The 18,342-nt window shown below is 46.2% G+C and overlaps 1 protein-coding gene across 2 annotated transcripts; it reads right to left on the reverse strand.

The window, feature by feature from the left end:
• Window positions 1–1,617: 1,617 nt before the first annotated feature.
• ATP5MC2 (ATP synthase membrane subunit c locus 2) lies at window positions 1,618–6,181 on the reverse strand. 2 transcript variants are annotated; one of them, XM_079715396.1, is made up of 5 exons: window positions 6,010–6,181; window positions 5,828–5,897; window positions 4,275–4,352; window positions 3,588–3,784; window positions 1,618–1,890 (listed from the first exon to the last, which is right to left on the reverse strand). In XM_079715396.1, the coding sequence occupies exons 2-5, from the start codon at window positions 5,864–5,866 to the stop codon at window positions 1,776–1,778; spliced, it is 429 nt and encodes a 142-aa protein (XP_079571522.1). In that variant the 5' UTR covers window positions 5,867–5,897; window positions 6,010–6,181; the 3' UTR covers window positions 1,618–1,775. The 2 variants fall into 2 exon arrangements, with proteins under 2 accessions (XP_079571522.1, XP_079571521.1); XM_079715395.1 differs by lacking the exon at window positions 6,010–6,181 and adding an exon at window positions 5,041–5,174 and having other exon boundaries at window positions 5,828–5,881.
• Between the last annotated feature and the right edge of the window lie 12,161 nt (window positions 6,182–18,342).

Here is an 18,342-nt window from a genome sequence, read left to right on the forward strand (position 1 = left end):
AGGCGGACTCTCAACCACTGCGCCACCAGGGAAGCCCTGCCCTGGACTTTAATTTTAGTCACTAACTGAACCAAAAGAAAATCTGTTGTGGTAATCTACATTATCATGAAAGGACTTTAATTTATACCTGACTTCAAGCATATGTAAGATAAGGCTTATTTAAAGTTTAGCTTTTAGAAAATAATAATCCTTTAGTTTATACTAACCCCACTGTCCAAAGTCCCTCTTGAGGCATTTTTAAGGTAAAAGGTTTATCTTTGTTTATTCTCCTCTTTCTTGCTTGCTTGGGAAAACAATGGTCACCAGCAACACCGGTAGAGTCCCACAAGACCAACAGTGTGGCAGTCTTACACCCTGGGCTACAAGACATGACCCTTGCTCTAGCTCCAGCTCTGCTAGTAAATGTTCCCAGGAGAATCCTTTAATCTCTCAGAGTCTGTTCCCTTGCTTGTGAAGTGAGGTGGTTGGTTCAGATGATTAAAAATTTAACCAAGGGCCTCCCTGGTGGCACAGTGGTTGAGAGTCCGCCTGCCGATGCAGGGGATATGGGTTCGTGCCCGGGTCCGGGAGGATCCCACATGCCGTGGAACGGCTGGGCCCGTGAGCCATGGCTGCTGGGCCTGTGCGTCCGGAGCCTGTGCTCCACAGCGGGAGAGGCCACAACAGTGAGAGGCCCAAGTACCGCAAAAAAAAAAAAAAAAAAAAAAATTTAACCAAGATACCTCTGTGTCATGCTACATACTTCTAGGGGTACAAGATGAATATGACATAGTCCCTGCCTCAAGAAGCTAAAAATCTAACTTGAGATAAGGCACACATATACGCACACATGTATACATAAACCCACAATTTATCATACACAGTAAGCATTATAAAGGATGCAACATGCTCTACAACCCTTTATATGGGTTAATGCTCACTTGACTGAAAGTGGATGGAAACCAGATGAAAGCTTCATGGAAGAAGAGGTAGCATTTAAGCTGTCTTTCAGGATAACAGGGAGTTTGAAAAAGAGGAAAGTGACCGAAGATTCAGGGAAAGAAAGCAGAGATGGACAAAGGGCAAGGCCTATAGATATGTAAGGACAATAAAGCAGGGAAAGTATTTGAAAAATGACAAATAGTCCACTTTGGGTAGAGTGTTTGGGAATAATAAAAAATAAAGCTGAGAAAGTTGAGTCAGGCTGTTTTCGAACTGGTAAATGGCAAAACTAGTCCTATGCTTAAGGAGGATTAACCTGACAGTGGTTGGCAGAAGTAAATGCTAGAGGGTAGAGATGGGAGGCAGAAGGCCAATTAAGAGGTTATTGCAATAGACCAGGTGGGTGGCAATGAGGACCTCAGCCAGGAAAGTGGCAGTGGAAACGGAGAGCCCATTAGTCAAAATTTTACACCAGCACTGTAAGTTGCTACTGACCCAGTTCTCCAAGGTAACATGCCATCCCAGGTGAAAATTATTAAAAAGGAGCACTAGTTTAAATAAAGCTTTCCCAACATAAGAGGATGAAGAATAAGTGAGCCCAGACCCATGTTGAGCTTAGAACCATCACCAACCTCCAGGCCTTATACTTTCACCAAGGCATTCAGCCAATTATGGAAAAAAATATACACAGGAGACTCAAGAAACATCTTTTTAATACAGTATCTATTTGTCTTCCTTCTGTCAAACCCTGAGCCAACCCCTTTCCCCAGGCTGCCTGAGGAGGTACAGGAAAAGGAACATACAGGGCAGACAAGACACGGGAGAAAGAACTATGGGAGGTGGAAACGGCTCCTTCACATGGCGAAGAGGATGAGAAAGGCCACCATCAGGCAAAAGAGTCCCATGGCTTCCGAGAGGGCAAAGCCCAGAATGGCGTAGGAGAATAGCTGTTGCTTCAGAGAAGGGTTCCTGGGAGAAGGGGAGGAGAAAAGACTGAATTTCTAGTCCGCATAAAGAAGGACAAACATTAAAGGTGGACTCAGGGAGAATCCATCTCAAGCTAACATCTTATGTAATGAGATGACAACATCATGCCCCAATTCTTGCTCTGATACACCAAGGGCTCTACAGAGATGAATAAGGGGAGTGGACAATCCAAAATTCTGTAACATAGCCCAGGTACAAACATTACTGCCTCTACTGGATCACCCACATCGTCCTCATAACTTAAGACTCCTGGGTCTGGACACAACTATCCAGGGCTCAACCAGAATGGTAGAGGTATCTGGAGTGGCAGGGCCTATCAGACAAGTGTTTCCAAACTGTAAGCAGCAGAACCCCAAAATACGAAATGCATAAATCTAAAGTGTAATTGTAAAAAAAGTGGGGGATTTGAAAGTCTTGTTTGATTGGTTTCCCCTTCATTCTCTAAGACAGTCTCTGGGGTATAGCCTCAGAGCCCTAGGGCTTTTTTTTTTTTTTTTTTTTTTTTTTTTTTTTTGTGGTATGCGGGCCTCTCACTGTTGTGGCCTCTCCCGTTGCGGAGCACAGGCTCCGGATGCGCAGGCTCAGCAGCCATGGCTCACGGGCCCAGCCGCTCCGCGGCATATGGGATCCTCCCAGACCGGGGCACGAACCCGTATCCCCTGCATCGGCAGGCGGACTCTCAACCACTGCGCCACCAGGGAGGCCCCCTAGGGCTTTATGTAACACAATTAGAAAAACACTGTTCTTGTGGACAACGGAGCCAGAGGGACAAATAACTTGCCTCATTTCAAAATAGTCAAAAGATTTTGGGCTATAAATGGTCTGTGAGGTTTAGATGATATGATTAAAAAATGGCATAAAGGACTCCCAACTTTGAAAGTCAGTATATAATTTCTATTTCCCTTACTCTGTCACCTCTGGAAGCCTTGATGGATAAGCTAAAGCAACACCAGCTTTTAACAGAATTGTGGACATAGAAGTTTCTTATTTCATACAAATCCTAAAAAATAACCTTATTTCCCCAAGGACATTAAGAGAACTTGCAGATCTCTAGAGGATTAATTTAGTTCTAACAGTGAGTTGCCCAGAGTTGGTGGGGACCAAATAGTCCCAAGTGTCAGGGAGCCATGGGGCTGGATGCACAGGCAGTTTTCCCAGGAGTGATGGGGGAATTCCCAGGGATGGGGACAAATGGCAGTGAAGCCACTATGCTGACTGAAGCTCTAGACTGGGGGGAGGGTGGGGGAATGGGATGGGGATGATACTTTTTCTGTAAAGGGCCAGACAGCAAATATTTTAGGCTTTGTGGGTCACATATGGTCTCTGTTACCTTTTTTATTTTCATGACCCTTTAAAAATGTAAAACCCTTCTTAGCTCAGCTATACAAAACCAGACTGTGGCCCAGATATTGACATCCTGCCTTAGTTTGCTGACTCCTACTCTAAACCAAAGCTGTCCAATAGAACTTTCCAAAATGGTAGCCACTAGTCACATGTGGCTACTGAGCTACATTAAAAGTTACAAAATTTAAGTCTGTGTACTTTTAGTTAATTAAAATTTACATTCAAATAGCAAAAGGTGGCCAGTGGCTACTGTATAGGATAGTGCAGCTCTAGAACCCCGTCTCTGCCCAGACCTTTGGAAACATATCAGAGAGCCAACGGTGGGCCCATCTTACCTGGCATAACCAATGATGAGGCTCCCAAACACAGTCCCAATTCCAGCCCCAGAGCCAGCCACCCCTACTGTGGCAGCCCCAGCTCCAATGAACTTGGCGGCTGTGTCAATGTCCCTTGAAATGGCACTGGTTTGGAAACTGCGGCTAGGAATAAGTGAGGTGGTCAGGGCACGTGGGGCTGCCAAGCTGCTGTGGCTCTGTGAAGAAGTAGGTAGAAAGTTTTTAGGAAACCCTTTTTTCGCTTTGGAAACTTTTGTACCATTTAAGCCCTTTATGCTATCAAATCCCACTGCTTCTCCCCCATACAGAAAATCTTTTAACTCCCTGGAAAACTCCCTAAAATGCTGCCAAGCAGAACTTTTAAAAGCAAGAGGTGGATGTCAAATACCTTCAAGATTCAGGTATGGTCTAGAAATGTAAGACTGAAGCCCTAGCCTGTTCTTGATGCCTTGAGGAGATCATCTTCCTGGGACTAAATGCTCCAAACTCAAGTCAGTACACTAAGTCAAGTAATGGCAGTTATCAGCAGCACACATGGACATTCGCTGCCAGTGGCAGAAGCTGGAACATTAGGGTACCATATATGGAGTCCTCAGCACTCCCCCTACTGGTTCTGTCAGGTAACCCTCCCCATTCAACCCCCACCCCTCCCCCTCCCCCACAGGCCCAATTCCACTTATAACAAACCTCATCTGTCAGTGTCTCTGGTTGCTTCAGCACCACTGCAGACAGTGATCGGTTCAATAGTGGAGAGGTTCTCCTGATCTAGTGGGAATAACACAAGGCCAAGAAAGTCAAGGAAGGCTGTGGAGAGGAGTTTTAGAACAACCCCCAATTGTTACTCAGATGCCCCATTCATTTGCTAGAACTTAACTCAGAATCTCAAAAGAAAATCTGGAATTATTCTTTTACTTTTAAGCAAATTCTAGATTCAAGAACAGCACCATTTCTCTTGCTTCCTAGGCTTCTCCACTGATTTAAGGGAAGAAAGTCTACTTCCTTTTGGAAGTAATTACCTACCCTTGCTATTCCCTTTTACAGGCCTTGAGAACGGGAAGAAATTTAAGCCTCAGAAGCATTTACTTCGCTCAGCAAGAAATCTATACATACACTGGTAATGGCCAGCCCATTAGAAGGAAGCCAATGACTGGAACATCTTTCCCTGAACACACCCTTCTGGAAAATAGGCGCAAAAATCCATGCTGAAAATTTACCCCATCCTGGTAGCCTTTTCTGACTAACTCCAAGCCAGTGTCTTCAAAGCAGACAACATGGTGGTTAACAACCAGGGCTCTAGTCAAATATAACTAGATTCAAATCTTATCTCTATATCAGTTGTGTGATCTTAGGACAAGTCACTTAAATCTTTCTAAGTCTGTTTTCTCATCTATCAAATGGGAATAACATATCTCAGGCTTGATTTGAGGAGTAAATAAGATTATGTAGGGCTTCCCTGGTAGTGCAGTGGTTGAGAGTCTGCCTGACAATGCAGGGGACACGGGTTCGTGCCCTGATCCGGGAAGATCCCACATGCCGCGGAGCGGCTGGGCCCGTGAGCCATGGCCGCTGAGCCTGCGCGTCCGGAGCCTGTGCTCCGCAATGGGAGAGGCCACAGCAGTGAGAGGCCCGCGTATCGAGAAAAAAAAAAAGAAAAAAGATTATGTATACAAACTGGTAAACTCGGTGCCAGGCACAGTAAGTGCTCAATAAATAATACCTACTAACAGCATCACTCCTTTTCACTTACGAGTGAATGAACCAATTGCCTCCATTATCTAATAATTTGTAATTTCTTCCATGCTGTTGCTTCTGAGTCAAATATTTTCCCAATGTGTATTTTAGCTTCCCACCCAAATTTAAGCTTCCAGAAGGAACTCCTAGCTATGGCTCTCTGACACTCAGGACAAGATCCTGTACACAGTGCATACTCAGTCCAACTTAGGCAATTTAACTCATGTTTACCATTTCTGGTGGGGTTCCAGTTTACAAGAACACAGAGTTTCAGTCTAACAATAACCTGATCTTAGCCTAGGTTCTCATTTATACTCTTCTTCTAATATAGTTGGATGAGAAGAATTAACTGGCCTTCATGGGACACGAGGTGGGGAATGCCTGGGAAGCATTCATTCTCTCCTGTCAGGCTAGCACAGCAAAGGGCCCAGCTCTGAAGAACAAGGTCTGAGAAGGAAAAGACAAGATGCCTCTCCTTAAAAACTTTCCTGGAAAAGGCAGGTACTCACCAAGGAGGAGGTGGAGATGAACTTGGTGCAAGTGTACATTTTCAGGGGCTGAAGGGCTGTGGCAGGAGAGCTGCAATTACAGAAGGAGCATTGTCAATACTGTCCTTGCTTACCAGAGGACATCCTTATTAGCAGAAAAGGTGCTCTGGAAAATTTAAATGGCCCAGAGAGCAGTGACTGACCTCAAATCTCAGCAGAGATGGAATTAGAACCCTGAAGTCAGGATTTCCTCCACACAGCTTCTAAGATTTCCTTATAATCAAGTGACTTCTCCTGGTCTGAACAAGAAGCCCCTTGGTCCCAGCTTTAAGACCTGTTATCCCAGACTTCCCTGGTGGCACAGTGGTTAAGAATTCTCCTGCCGATGCAGGGCACACAGGTTCGAGCCCTGGTCCGGGAAGATCACACATGCCGAAGAGCAACTAAGCCCATGCGCTAAGCAACTAAGCCCTACTGAGCTTATGCTCTAGAGCCTGCGAGCCACAACCACTGAGCCCGTGTGCCACAACTACTGAAGCCCGCGCACCTAGAGCCCGTGCTCCGCAACAGAGAAGCCACTGCAATGAGAAGCCCGCGCACCACAACAAAGTGTAGCACCCGCTCGCCACAACTAGACAAAGCCTGCACGCCCCGCGAGGACCCAATGCAGCCAAAAATAAATTAATTAAAAGAAAGAGAGAGAGAAAAAAAGACCTGTTATCCCTTTCCATAGCCTCATGCTGGGGTTGTCAGATGAATTTCCCCAGCATCTTTTGCCTAAGTTTCCCTCAGTCTCTTACTCAAAAGAAACTCTTCTCAAGGCTTCATTGCTTGGGCCTAAAAATGTTGCCCTTTAAAGACTCTTGGGGGGAATTCCCTGACGGTCCAGTAGTCAGGACTCTGAGCTTCCACCGCAGGGGGCACGGGTTCAACTGCTAGTCAGGGAACTAAGATCCCGCATGCCATGAGCTGCGGCCAAAAAAAAGAAAACTTAAAAAATGCATACTCTTGGGTCCCACCTTAGACTTTCCAGGTCAAGATCTCTGGGAATAAGGCCCAAGTACCCTCTATTTCAATGAAGCTTCTCAAATGATTCTTAGGTACATAGCATGTTCTTAAAACCAGTCTTGAAACGATGGTAGTGGTACAGCCAGGACTTGAACTCTTCTCACTCTTAATGCTTTCTAATATGCTACAGGTTGAAACACTCAGTGATTACTTAGGCCTGTTAAATGACACTTCCTTGAATGAGCTGGACTAATACTTTCCCAGATTACACTTCTGAATGCAGAATCTTAGTTACTTTTAGATTAATGGATGTCTTCAACTCTTGTCCTGTCTAGAACTCTGATTTCTGCCCATACCCTAAACTCCAACCCAACTGTGCTGTCAGACTATTCAGGTTTTCTTGGGTCAAAAATCCAAAATTTCTTTAAAGCTTTAAAAAAAGGGAGGACTGGGCTTCCGTGGTGGCGCAGTGATGGTGGCGCAGTGGTTGAGAGTCCGCCTGCCGATGCGGGGGACACAGGTTCGTGTCCCGGTCCGGGAAGATCCCACATGCCGCGGAGCGGCTGGGCCCGTGAGCCATGGCCGCTGAGCCTGCGCGTCCGGAGCCTGTGCTCCGCAACGGGAGAGGCCACAACGGTGAGAGGCCCGCGTACCGCAAAAAAAAAAGGGGGGGGGACTGTTTTTTTCCCAAGGCAACAAAACCTTAATATCATCATTTGTAAAATGCAGTTCTTAGGCGGATTAAATGAAATAATATATGGAAAGTGCCTGATGTGGCACTGACGGGAGCCTGCATGAAGTGGCGACCCCTCCGCTGGCCACCTAACCTTGGCCAAGTCTGCACTTGTTAACCAATATCACCTTGGGCAACAGCGCTACCCAGATTCATGGGTTTCTTCCTCAGTGTAGATGGGCCAAGGAGTTACAGGGCTGCTACTTAACCGTCCCCTTTCCTAACCTTCTTTTCCTCTCGAGGGCCGAGTCCGGGGACTCTCGGTAAACCCTTGACAGGAAAGCTGGCCGGCTGGCCCCACCCCATGCTGGCCCCACCCCTTTTTAGGCCTCCTGCCTCTAAGGGAAAACCTCAGTGTCAGCCCACAACTTGTGCTTTTCCCAACTTCACCGCAGTGGAAGGAAAAGAACGGCGCTGAGAGACAATCAGTGGTTCCAAAGAAACCGGCCTCTTTTCTGCTATAGCTCTCCCAGGCCACAGTTTGAACGGAGGGGATGTTTTGGCTGTTCTGTTCATTTCTACCACTTTCAAAGTTTACTTTTTAAATCGAGAGGTGCTGACTAGAGGGGGTGGTGTCTTGAGACGATCCACAATCTCCATTGTTCGGCACCTGAAGTCCTGGGGCCAAAAGTCTGGAGGTTTCAGAATAAGAAAGGCACGAATCAGGATGTGAAGAGAAAGCAGAGATAGGAGGGGAGAGTTTGGGGGTTGGGACAGCTCTGAAAGGGCAAGAGAATGAGAAAAGAGCGTTTGTAAAGGATGAGCCGGGACAGGTGAAATAAGCACCCCGGCATTTGACTTTCGCCAGCTCCAAGGCACGCTCCCCCAACCCACGAGACATCCAAGATGGCGCCAGGCCCGCGCGGTTGGAGGTCACAGGCACGCGCAAGGGGCAGCCCTAAAGCACGGGGATACGAAGGGTAAGGGAGGGCGTGAGGACCCGGGTGGGAGCATGCAAGGTAAGGCTCTCAGAGCATTGGCGCGAGGTGGGGCGCCCCGCGCGCGTGCGCGGCGCAAGGCGGGAGCGAGGGCCCAAGGCCTTACCTGCTCCCAGGGCCGAGAAGACAAGAGAGAGGCGGGGAGAGGGCGGGAATAGCGAAAGGAAGGCTGTGCTCATGCGCGGCCCGGACCAACGAGTCGCTCTGCCAAGGATAGAGTGGTTGCAAAGTTGAGGGTCGGCCCAGGCGCCACAGCGCCGCCTGCCAACTCTGTGGCGACATTCGGCCAGTCATTCCACCTGGCGTTTGAGAGGAGAAACTGCAGGCGGAGCCGACCGTGTGTAGAAATGAGGGCACTCCGCAGTGTAAGCCGATCCGTAACGTGGCCTGCGGTTTGCTCTGCACGGTATTTGGGATCTTGGATTTGCTTCCCTTTTTCAAGCATGCGCAGTCACATTAACAAAACAAAACAAAACACAAACAAATAAACAAAACTACCCAGAATTTCAGTGTTAAATAGCATGCAATCAAGATTGGGGTTTAGTGTCCAAAATACATCAGGAGGAAAATGAAGTCACGGGATTCCTGCCTTATGTTGCCGCGGACCCTGGCTTTATGGATGGGAAACCCGTTCAACGGGCGAATAGTCAGCAAAATGCCCCAGCTGCCTCTAGTGGCTTCGCCTTTATTTCCCTCTCCTTTATTCTAGTGATCAGCTAGGAGAAAACCAGCATCAGCGAACCAGAAGATACGGGCTAAAGATGATTAGGACTCAAGTGCCCTGACCCTAAGCCTTCTTTCCTGAGTCATGAGACAGTCAAGGAATAATGGGCATCAGTGACCTGAGGTGAGGTTGTGAGATCACGCCAAGCATGCCCGTGCCTCCGCCCTGGTTTTATTTACACGAGTTGAGATAAGCAGCACCCCCCCCCCCCAAGGAGGTGCTCTTAGGGAGGCCCCTCGGCTTCTCCCTCGTGTCCTTTTGCTCGTCCGTTCCCCAATGGGAGGAAATAGGGGGCTTCCTGGCCCTCACCTCTTATTCTTGGCTGCTTTATCTCCCACATAGGGTCTGACCGGCCCCTTTGGAGAGAGGTCGGTACCCACGTACCCTCATGTCCAAACCTCGGCCGTCCAGACATCGTGTTTGAACGCAGCACAAGAAAGACGGGGAAAGCTCACCAAACCCCCATAAAAAATAAAAAATAAAAAGAAGGCTGTGGCTGTAAATAAAGCCAAATCCGCCACCCTCTGAGGGGCCGTTTGTCCTCCCCTCCTTGGCCCCGTCCTTCCCGCCGCCCCCTCCCGGCTCCCGGGTCCCGCGGCGCCCCGGCCCCGAGCTCCTCCATTTAATCGGATTTGGGAGAAGGGGAGGATAAATCACGGCAGCAGCTTTACGGTCCCGGAGGAGAGGCGAGCTGCAGCCAGGCACACCCCGGCCGGCGATAAAAACCGCCGCTGAAAGCCCACGGAGCAATTTCCCGGGACCCCGAGCGACGCCATTACAGGAATGTAATTTTGCCCGGATGAGGCCCCGAGTTTAATTATCCTCGCGGAGGAATTTCAATGCGGCCAATCCATCTTGCAGGCGGGCGGCAGAGGGATTTATATGGGCCTGTTATTTCACACCGATCCTCCATCTGCATTTTTATGGCCCTGAACTCCTGAAAGGGAGGGGAAGGAGTGGGGAGAAATCGGAGAAGCGGGCGAGGAGAGACGGGTGGGAGACTTCCCGCCTTTCCTAAATCCACGATCCCAGGCCGATGAGGATTCTCACTGGTTCCTCTGAAATGCCCAGATCTCCCTCCAGTTCCAGTTGTTGACTTGGGGTGGGGTTGGGGGTAGGGGAGGAATGGAGCTGGGATCCTTGGGAATCAATCAACAGGTATTTATTTACCAAGTACCAAGCGGTGCCAGGCACAGGGTAAGATGCTCAGACGAGAACGGGAAGACAGACTAGCAAGAATATCTCCTCAAGTCCCCAGACACCCCCACCCCGCCCACACTGAATTCCTTTTAGCTCTCGGCTTCATATCCTCCGAGGCAAAAAGTCCACAGTTCTTAAGAGGCACCACCACCAACCGGTTGTTGCAGCTGTTTATTGCTACAATTTAGACCACGCTCAGATATCGCTAACAATCCAAAGGAGAATTGGAGAAGGGGCCCGTGGCACAGTCGGCAATGTTTATTTCTCCCTTACCTCCCTGCAGTGGTGGGCTCTGGATTCACATACCTGGTTTCCCAAATCGCTGTGTGACCTTGGGCAAACTGTTTAATCCCTCTATATCGACCTTCTTTTATGTAAGTTGGGAATAATTATAGTGCCTACTCTGCAGCAGATATTGGGATAATATACGTGAAGCTTTTAGCAAGGGGCTTGGAACTCAGTAAGAGTTCAATAAATGCTAGTAATAGTAATAATAATAATAGTTTTTTCGTTGGTAGTAGTAGCAGTGTTATAGTTGGGAACATTGCAGCTCAATTCTGCTCTGCTCCCTAGAGACTTTATTGCAAGCTTCTTGCAATGATGGCTCCTGAAAGAGACTCAACTATCACTTACTGAACTTTTTTACCTACGTAAATCACACAAAAGAAGTTATTTGACAGGTTAGTGGGTGGAGATCTGTGGGGAGGGCTGAGAATCCTGGGGACTATTGCTACCAGGTTCGAAAATAGAAATTAAATCGGTAGGCATGAGACTACAAAAAGTGGTTGGAGGTATATGTGGAGGGGTGAATTTGAAGACAACAAAATATGACCCAAGAGAGCATTAGCTAAAGGTCTAGGGATCTTCTTAACTAAGGGCTTGGGAAAGGGTCCTTCCTTCACTTCACTGAGGGAAAACTGGGGTCCAGGAAGGAAAGGGTGTGGAGCCAGAACTATCCTTTCCAATCAATCCCTTTCTTTTCCTACCAGACCATGTAACAAGGTTGGCCTGATTGGCCAGTTTTTCTAATGATTGTTAGTGGCAGATTCTGACTGGGTAGCAGCCTCCCTGCACGGTGATGAAGAAATGAGATTGATCTTTTCTTTCTTAGGATTGGTTAACAACCCTGGGTGGGGGGTGGTGGTAAGCAGAGACTCATCTTAATTGACTGGATAGGCTAGGAGGGAGGTCCAGCACCTCTCATGCAGAAATTCTGAGAGTTCTTTTCCACAAAGGTCACCAAGAAAGAGTCTTGACTGGCTTATGCATGTTTGTCTTTGGACTGGAAACACAATAGCTTAGAGAAGAAAAATCAAGAGAATCATGCAGGCATGCTACAGTTCAATTTGAAACCCAAACAGAGAGGGATTCACAGAGAAACAGAAGAGTGATAAAAAGAGGGAGACTAGGACACAGAGAAATGAAAGAAAAAAATCACCAGAGAGAAGAGGAAGGATTTGAATAATTTGTTTTTCATTCCTGATGGTTTAAGAGGAGGCTACTTTGTGACGCATTTTGCTAGATGCACATGTTGCCAGATGCACGGAAAGAACAGCTGTCTTGGCATGGAAAGAACAGCTGTTTTGGAGGCAGGAGACTAGGAATCTGGTCCCAGCCCTGCTACGAACTAGCTCAGTGACTATGCAAGTTACTTCATCTCTCAAAGTTTCAGTGTCCTCATTTGGAAAAATGAGGGGGAGAAGTAGGTGATCCCTAAGGTTCCATCCAATATTAACTTTCTAGCATTCTCTTTCTGACAAACAGTCCGTTTTGTACAAGTTGAAGCGGTAACTTTGCACTGCCAATAAGGACTATTCTTGGGTCCTGTGCTCCTCTATTTATCTGTACTTGTTAATTTCAAGCTTCTGGGGCTGGTGGGCACTGACTGAAGGATTTTTCTACTTTCTCTTGCTAAATCAGTTCCCCAGGACAGCATGACAGTGAGCCATCAGTAAGCCTCCCTACTCCTGGAGAAAGAAAACAGTAGATGGAGGAAGAAAAAGGGTCATTAGTATCCAGGATTGCAAGAGAGGGATCAATGGGAGGGTTGGTGACAGAAGGATGGCCAAACAAGTTTTTGCTGGGAAGAACCTGGACAAAACAGAAAATAAAAGTCATTGTGATATGTTGTGAAGAGCTAAGGACAGCAAGTTAGAGATCTGAATCTAGATTTGGGACTGTTCTTTTTTTTGAAAAATTTTATTTATTATTTTTGGCTGCGTTGGGTCACTTGCTGCGCACGTGCTTCTCTAGTTGTGGTGAGCAGGGGCTACTCTTCGTTGTAGTGTGCGGGCTTCTCATTGCAGTGGCTTCTCTTGTTGAGGAGCATGGGCTCTAGGAGCACGGGCTTCAGTAGTTGTAGCTCGCCGGCTGTAGAGAGCAGGCCCAGTAGTTGTGGTGCGCGGGCTTAGTTGCTCCATGGCATGTGGGATCTTCCCAGATCAGGGCTCGAACCCGTGTCCCCTACATTGGCAGGCGGATTCTTAACCATTGCGCTACCAGGGAAGTCCCTAGATTTGGGATTATTCTTAATTAATTATGTGACTGAAAAAAATCACTTCACCTCTCCGGACTTCAGTTTTCTCAACTGCAACTTGTAGGAAAACACTAGATGATTACTGAATTCTCTTTCAGCTTTAAATATAAATGACATAGATCTATTCTTCCTGGTTTGCCCTTGTCTCCTGTGACTTCAAGTAATCAACCAATATTAACTGAGCATCTACTGTACTATGTGTGAGGTATTGTACTACATATTGTGAAAGGGAATAAAAAAGGAGAAAGGACAATCCCTTGTCTTTTTTTTTTTTTTTTTTTTTGCAGTACGCAGGCCTCGGGCCTCTCACTGTTGTGGCCTCTCCCGTTGCGGAGCACAGGCTCCGGACGCGCAGGCTCAGCGGCCATGGCTCACGGGCCCAGCCGCTCCGCGGCATGTGGGATCTTCCAGGACCGGGGCACGAACCCGTGTCTCCTGCATCGGCAGGCGGACTCTCAACCACTGCGCCACCAGGGAAGCCCAATTCCTTGTCTTTATAAATTTATAATCAGTAGGAAAGACATATATATATATATATATATATATATGGCTATAATATGCAGCAAGATTTAATAGGTGATATAGGTTATAGGAGTTGAGGAAGCAGTATGACTTCCAGTTAGAATGATCCAGGGGGCACCATGATTAAAAAGTAGGTTTTTTCCTTCTGTTAAAAAAATTGCATTCTTTTATGAATCACATAAAGGAATGTAATTAATGCATATCATTTATTCAACAGATATTTTTGGAGATCCTACTATGTGCCAGGCGCTCTTCTGGGTGCTGGAAACACAGATGTGAATAAAATAAGACAAAATCCTTGCCTCCTCAGAGCTGACATTTTATATAAATTATGAAGCATAATAATAAAATGGACATCCATTAAACAACCCCCAGTTTAAGAAAAGAAAAAAATTACTAATACCACTGAGGGGGGACTTCCCTGGTTGTCCAGTGGTTAAGAATCCGCCTTCCAATACAGGGTATGAGGGTTCGACCCCTGGTCAGGGAACTAAGATCCCACATGACGCAGGACAACTAAGCCTGCGGCGCACTCAAGAGCGCAGGCCACAACTAGAGAGAAGCCTGCGAGCCACAGCGACGAACCCGCCTGCAGCAAATAAGACCCGACGCAGCCAAAAAAAAAAACCACCGAGGGGCCCCGCATGCATCTCTCCTATAGTAATCCTTGAATTTTATGTTTATCATTTCAAGATTTTTCCTCAGATTTTTACCATATTGCTTATTTTGGTCTTTTTTTCCCACCATTCTAAAAGTGATATAATATTGTTTGTATACTTCTTTACTTGCTCATTTCACTCAACATTATGTTTCTAAAATTCATTCAAGCTTCTGTAGGTAGCTATAGTTTACTCATTTTCATTGATGTATTATAGCCCACCAATTTGTTGATTAATTCCCCTGTTAATGAGTATTTAGGATTGTTTCCAGCTTTTTACCATTACAAACAATGCTGCTCAGAGCATTTCTCCTGGCATACATAGGCAAGAGTTTCTTCAGGGTACATATATATGAATTGCTGGGTTGTAGCATATGAATTTTTCAACTTTTCTGGATAATGGCAAATTGTTTTCCAATATAAGAGTTTATAAGAGTTTTGGTTGCTACCCTATCCTTATCAGCTTTGGTATTTAGTCAATCTGTTGGATGTAAAATGGTGGTTTGAATTTATATTTAATTATATTTGCCTGATTATTTGCAAGGTTGAGCATCTTTTCATATATTTATTGGCCACTCATGCTTCTTTTTCTGTGAAGTGCCTATTCATGTATGTCTTTTGCCCATTTTCCTATTGGGTTATTTGTCATGTCCCTATGGATTTTAAGGAATTAACAAATATATATAGCCTAGTCTTGATTCTTTTTCAGTGGCAGCTATCTACTTCCAGTTTTTAGAGGGGTTGGGATTTTAGTAGAGGCTTAAAGGATGGATGATTTCAGTTCCAGCTCAGACTCTTCAATTAGTTGGATTAATTAATTCTTAATTAATTCATCAAATATTTATTGAATGTCTAGCCAGACATCATGCTAGACTCTGAGAATACAAACATATCCCACATTTGCTCATCCCTTAACCACTTCCAAGATCTAGCTGGGTCCAAGTCACTGACATCTCCTGCTGGACCACTACAATGGCCTCCTAGCTGTTCTACTTATTCCAGTTTAGTCTTGCCAAGGTCTGCTCTCCACCCAATAAGTAGCTAAAGTGATCTTTTAAAATGTAGATCAGATCATGTAACTTAAAGCCTCCCAATGGTTTTCCAGTTCTCATAGAAAAAAATTCCAGGGTTCAGCTACACGAGGCTCCTGTTGGTCCCCAGTCACACCAAACTTGTTCCCACTCAGGACCTTTGCTGTTTCCTCTGCCTGGATCAGTCTTCTCCCAGATCATGCTCACTCTCTCATTTCATCTAGGTCTCATCTCAAATATCACCTCCTTAGAGAAGCCTTTCCTGACCACCTGATCTAAATAGCCACCACTTTCCCTTCTTTATCTCATTATCCTCCTTCATTTTTCTTTTTAACACTATCATAGCTTTATTGGTATTTCTTGTTGCTTTTTTCCCCACTAGAAGATAAGCTCCACTAGTGCAGAGACCTTGTCACCACTGTATCCTCAGCATTCAGAAAAGCACCTGGCACATAATAGGCTCTCAATAGAAATTTTGTGAATGATTGAACAGATAGAATCTGTTCTATCTGTTCTATCTGAATCAGATAGAGTCCTTGCCCTTAAAAGGCAAATAATTTCAACACAATGCAATAGTGTTATAAGATGGGTAAGCACTGGTTGCTGTGGGAATGAATAGGAAAGGCATGTATCCCAGTCCTGAGAACTAGTAGTCAAGGAAGGCTTCCAGGAAGAGGTGACATTTACAAGAAAGTTAAAGGACCTGTATAGGAAGGGAATGGAAGGATGCTCCATAGAGAAGGAGCAGTAAGTGCAAAGCTTGAAGAGAGGGATAAAGTGGTCTCTTCCACAAAGGGCAAGTAATTCACTGCTGTCAGAATGAACAGTTGTGGGTGCAGCAGGGTGCAGAGACTGGTGGTTAGTGGCTAGATCCTGAAGGATCTTGAGCATCAAACTAAGGAGTTTGGATTTTATCCAGAAAGCAACCAGGAGCCATTTAACCAGGAGAATGAGAAGCTCAGATTTGCACTTTTTTTTTTTTTTCCCCAGCAGGGGATGTGCTGGGAAATCAGTTTGAACTCTCCAAATGCTTTCACAAACGCAGGGGTCAGACTCTGGGTCACGAACATTCTTCCTAGTTTTACTTATTTATTTTTTAATATCAGATTTGCATTTTAGAAAGATCACTGTAGGTCTAGTGTGGAGAATGGATGAGGGGGGGTAGGATTGGGGGTATGGAGCACCATAAGGGGCTGTCGTCAGAATCCAGGTGGGGGATGGTGGTGGCCTGAGCTCTGAGGTGATGGCAGTGATGGGGAGAAGTAGCAGAGCTCAAGAGGTTTAGAAGGAAGAACGAGTGGGCCTCAGTGATTGTTGCGGGGGATGAAGGAGAAGAGAGTGGTGAAGATGGTGCTCAGTTCTCTGGCCTGGGTCACTGAGTGGTGCTGTTCCCTGGTTGGAAAAGGGTCAGAGGATTAGAGTGAGATGAGCAGCCCCACCCCTAATATTCGTGGGGCCCCGGGCAAGATAAAAAAATAGAGCCTACATACCAGATGTCTAAATATGTACAAGTTACAAATCAAAGCTAACAAACTGTTACATAAAACGTGTTCTACCCTGTTATCTTGACAAGTATATCAATATCAGCTGGGAGATTTATATTTAGAATCCTGGGACTCTTCCAGCCCCTAGTCTGACCGTCAGATTCTCTTGCCATTCCTGGCTCTGTCCCACTACCTGAGGGGCCTCACACCAAAGAGCGTGCTTGGGGCAGCCTCACATTTAAACTCCACACCAACAGGGCTGATGGTGTGCTCTCTGGCAGCTCCTTCTGTACTTTCAGGAAATCGGACCCCAGGAAGAGGTCCTGGAAGTGGGCTTGGCGCTGCTTGGCAGCACCTTCTGGCAACTGGAGCATGGTCTAGGAGCGGGGAGGCATGAGCTCTAGGTAGGCACATCCCCTTGGCCTTGAGTTATCCTCCCTCTGCAGAAGGAAGAGGCCCTCTAAAACAGGTGCCCAGGGTAGAGGTCCCTCTTGCTAGGTCTAAGGACATGGACTCTGAAATCAGATAGACTGGGTTCAAATCCCTATTCTGATATTTATTTACCCTTCTTTGAACCTGGGCAAACTCTCTGAGCCTGTTTGCTTTCTTGTAAAACGGCAATAATAATATCTACCTCATAGGGTTATTGTGAGAATTAAATAAGCTAATATGTGCAAAGCACCTGCTATTTATTTTTATTTTATTTTTATTATTATTTTTAAAATTTATTCTTGGCTGCATTGGATCTTTGTTGCTGTGCATGGGCTTTCTCTAGTTGTGGCGAGCAGGGGCTACTCTTCGTTGCAATGCGCGGGCTTCTCAATGCAGTGGCTTCTCTTGTTGCGGAGCACCGGCTCTAGGCACGCGGGCTTCAGTAGTTGTGGCTTGGGGGCTCTAGAGCACAGGCTCAGTTGCCCTGTGGCATCTTCCCAGACCAGGGCTCGTACCCGTGTCCCCTGCATTGGCAGGTGGATTCTTAACCACTGGGCCACCAGGGAAGTCCAAGCACCTGGTATTTAATAACCGCTGCTCAGTTTACATTGTTTTTCTTCCCACTCACCACCATGTTTCCCTCAAAGTAAACATGGAGGCTGGGGAAAAATATGAAGTTTGTTTCAGGTAAATTTTTCTGGGAGGAGTGGGTCCAGGAAAAATGAGTTTATAAAGGAAACAGTAATAATCTAGGCAGCAGTAATCCCAGCGCAGGCTGGGGCCATATGGGAGAAAGAGGGAGAGTAAATTGTCTTGTATGCAGATGAATGAGAAATGGTAATAGCGTAATTGCTTTTACAATCTGTTTGTTTTGCTGAGGGTAGCAGCTGGTTACTGTTTTGATTCTTGGTTTTCAGGTTAAGATAGGGGAAGAAGGTGTGAATAATCTAAAAGAATAGAAAATCCAAACATAATTTCTTGGGGACCAGGAACATGGTCAAAGAAACACATGGTTGCAAACACAGATGGATTCTGTCTTGCAAACACAGAGACTGGCCCTGTTATTAAGCTGATCTTGTATTGTTGCTTAACATGTATAGATTCTTACCACACGCTGTCACTCTTGCTACTCCTGCAACTGGAATGCCCTGTCTCTCCTTCTCAGCCATTCCAAATTCTACTCTTTATTTCAGGCTCACTCCTTCCATGGTAAGCATCCTTGCCCACAACCCTCCCTAGTTCTTCTGAGCTCTTCCTAGTCTATATCACC

The sequence above is a fragment of the Hyperoodon ampullatus genome (assembly GCF_949752795.1).
Source record: "Hyperoodon ampullatus genome assembly, chromosome: 11".
Classification (NCBI taxonomy): domain Eukaryota; kingdom Metazoa; phylum Chordata; class Mammalia; order Artiodactyla; family Ziphiidae; genus Hyperoodon; species Hyperoodon ampullatus.

Bases quoted from the DNA above. Each gene is read 5' to 3' on its own strand.
- ATP5MC2 (XM_079715395.1), bottom strand. From the start codon at position 5,148: ATGGCTCACGGGCCCAGCCGCTCCGCGGCATGTGGGATCTTCCCGGAT. The intron at 4,353-5,040 runs GGAAGCCCTACA...TATTCCCACTAG, and splicing joins CTCAACCACTGCACTACCAG to ATCAGGAGAACCTCTCCACT. The intron at 3,785-4,274 runs GTTTGTTATAAG...ACTTCTTCACAG, and splicing joins CAGAGACACTGACAGATGAG to AGCCACAGCAGCTTGGCAGC.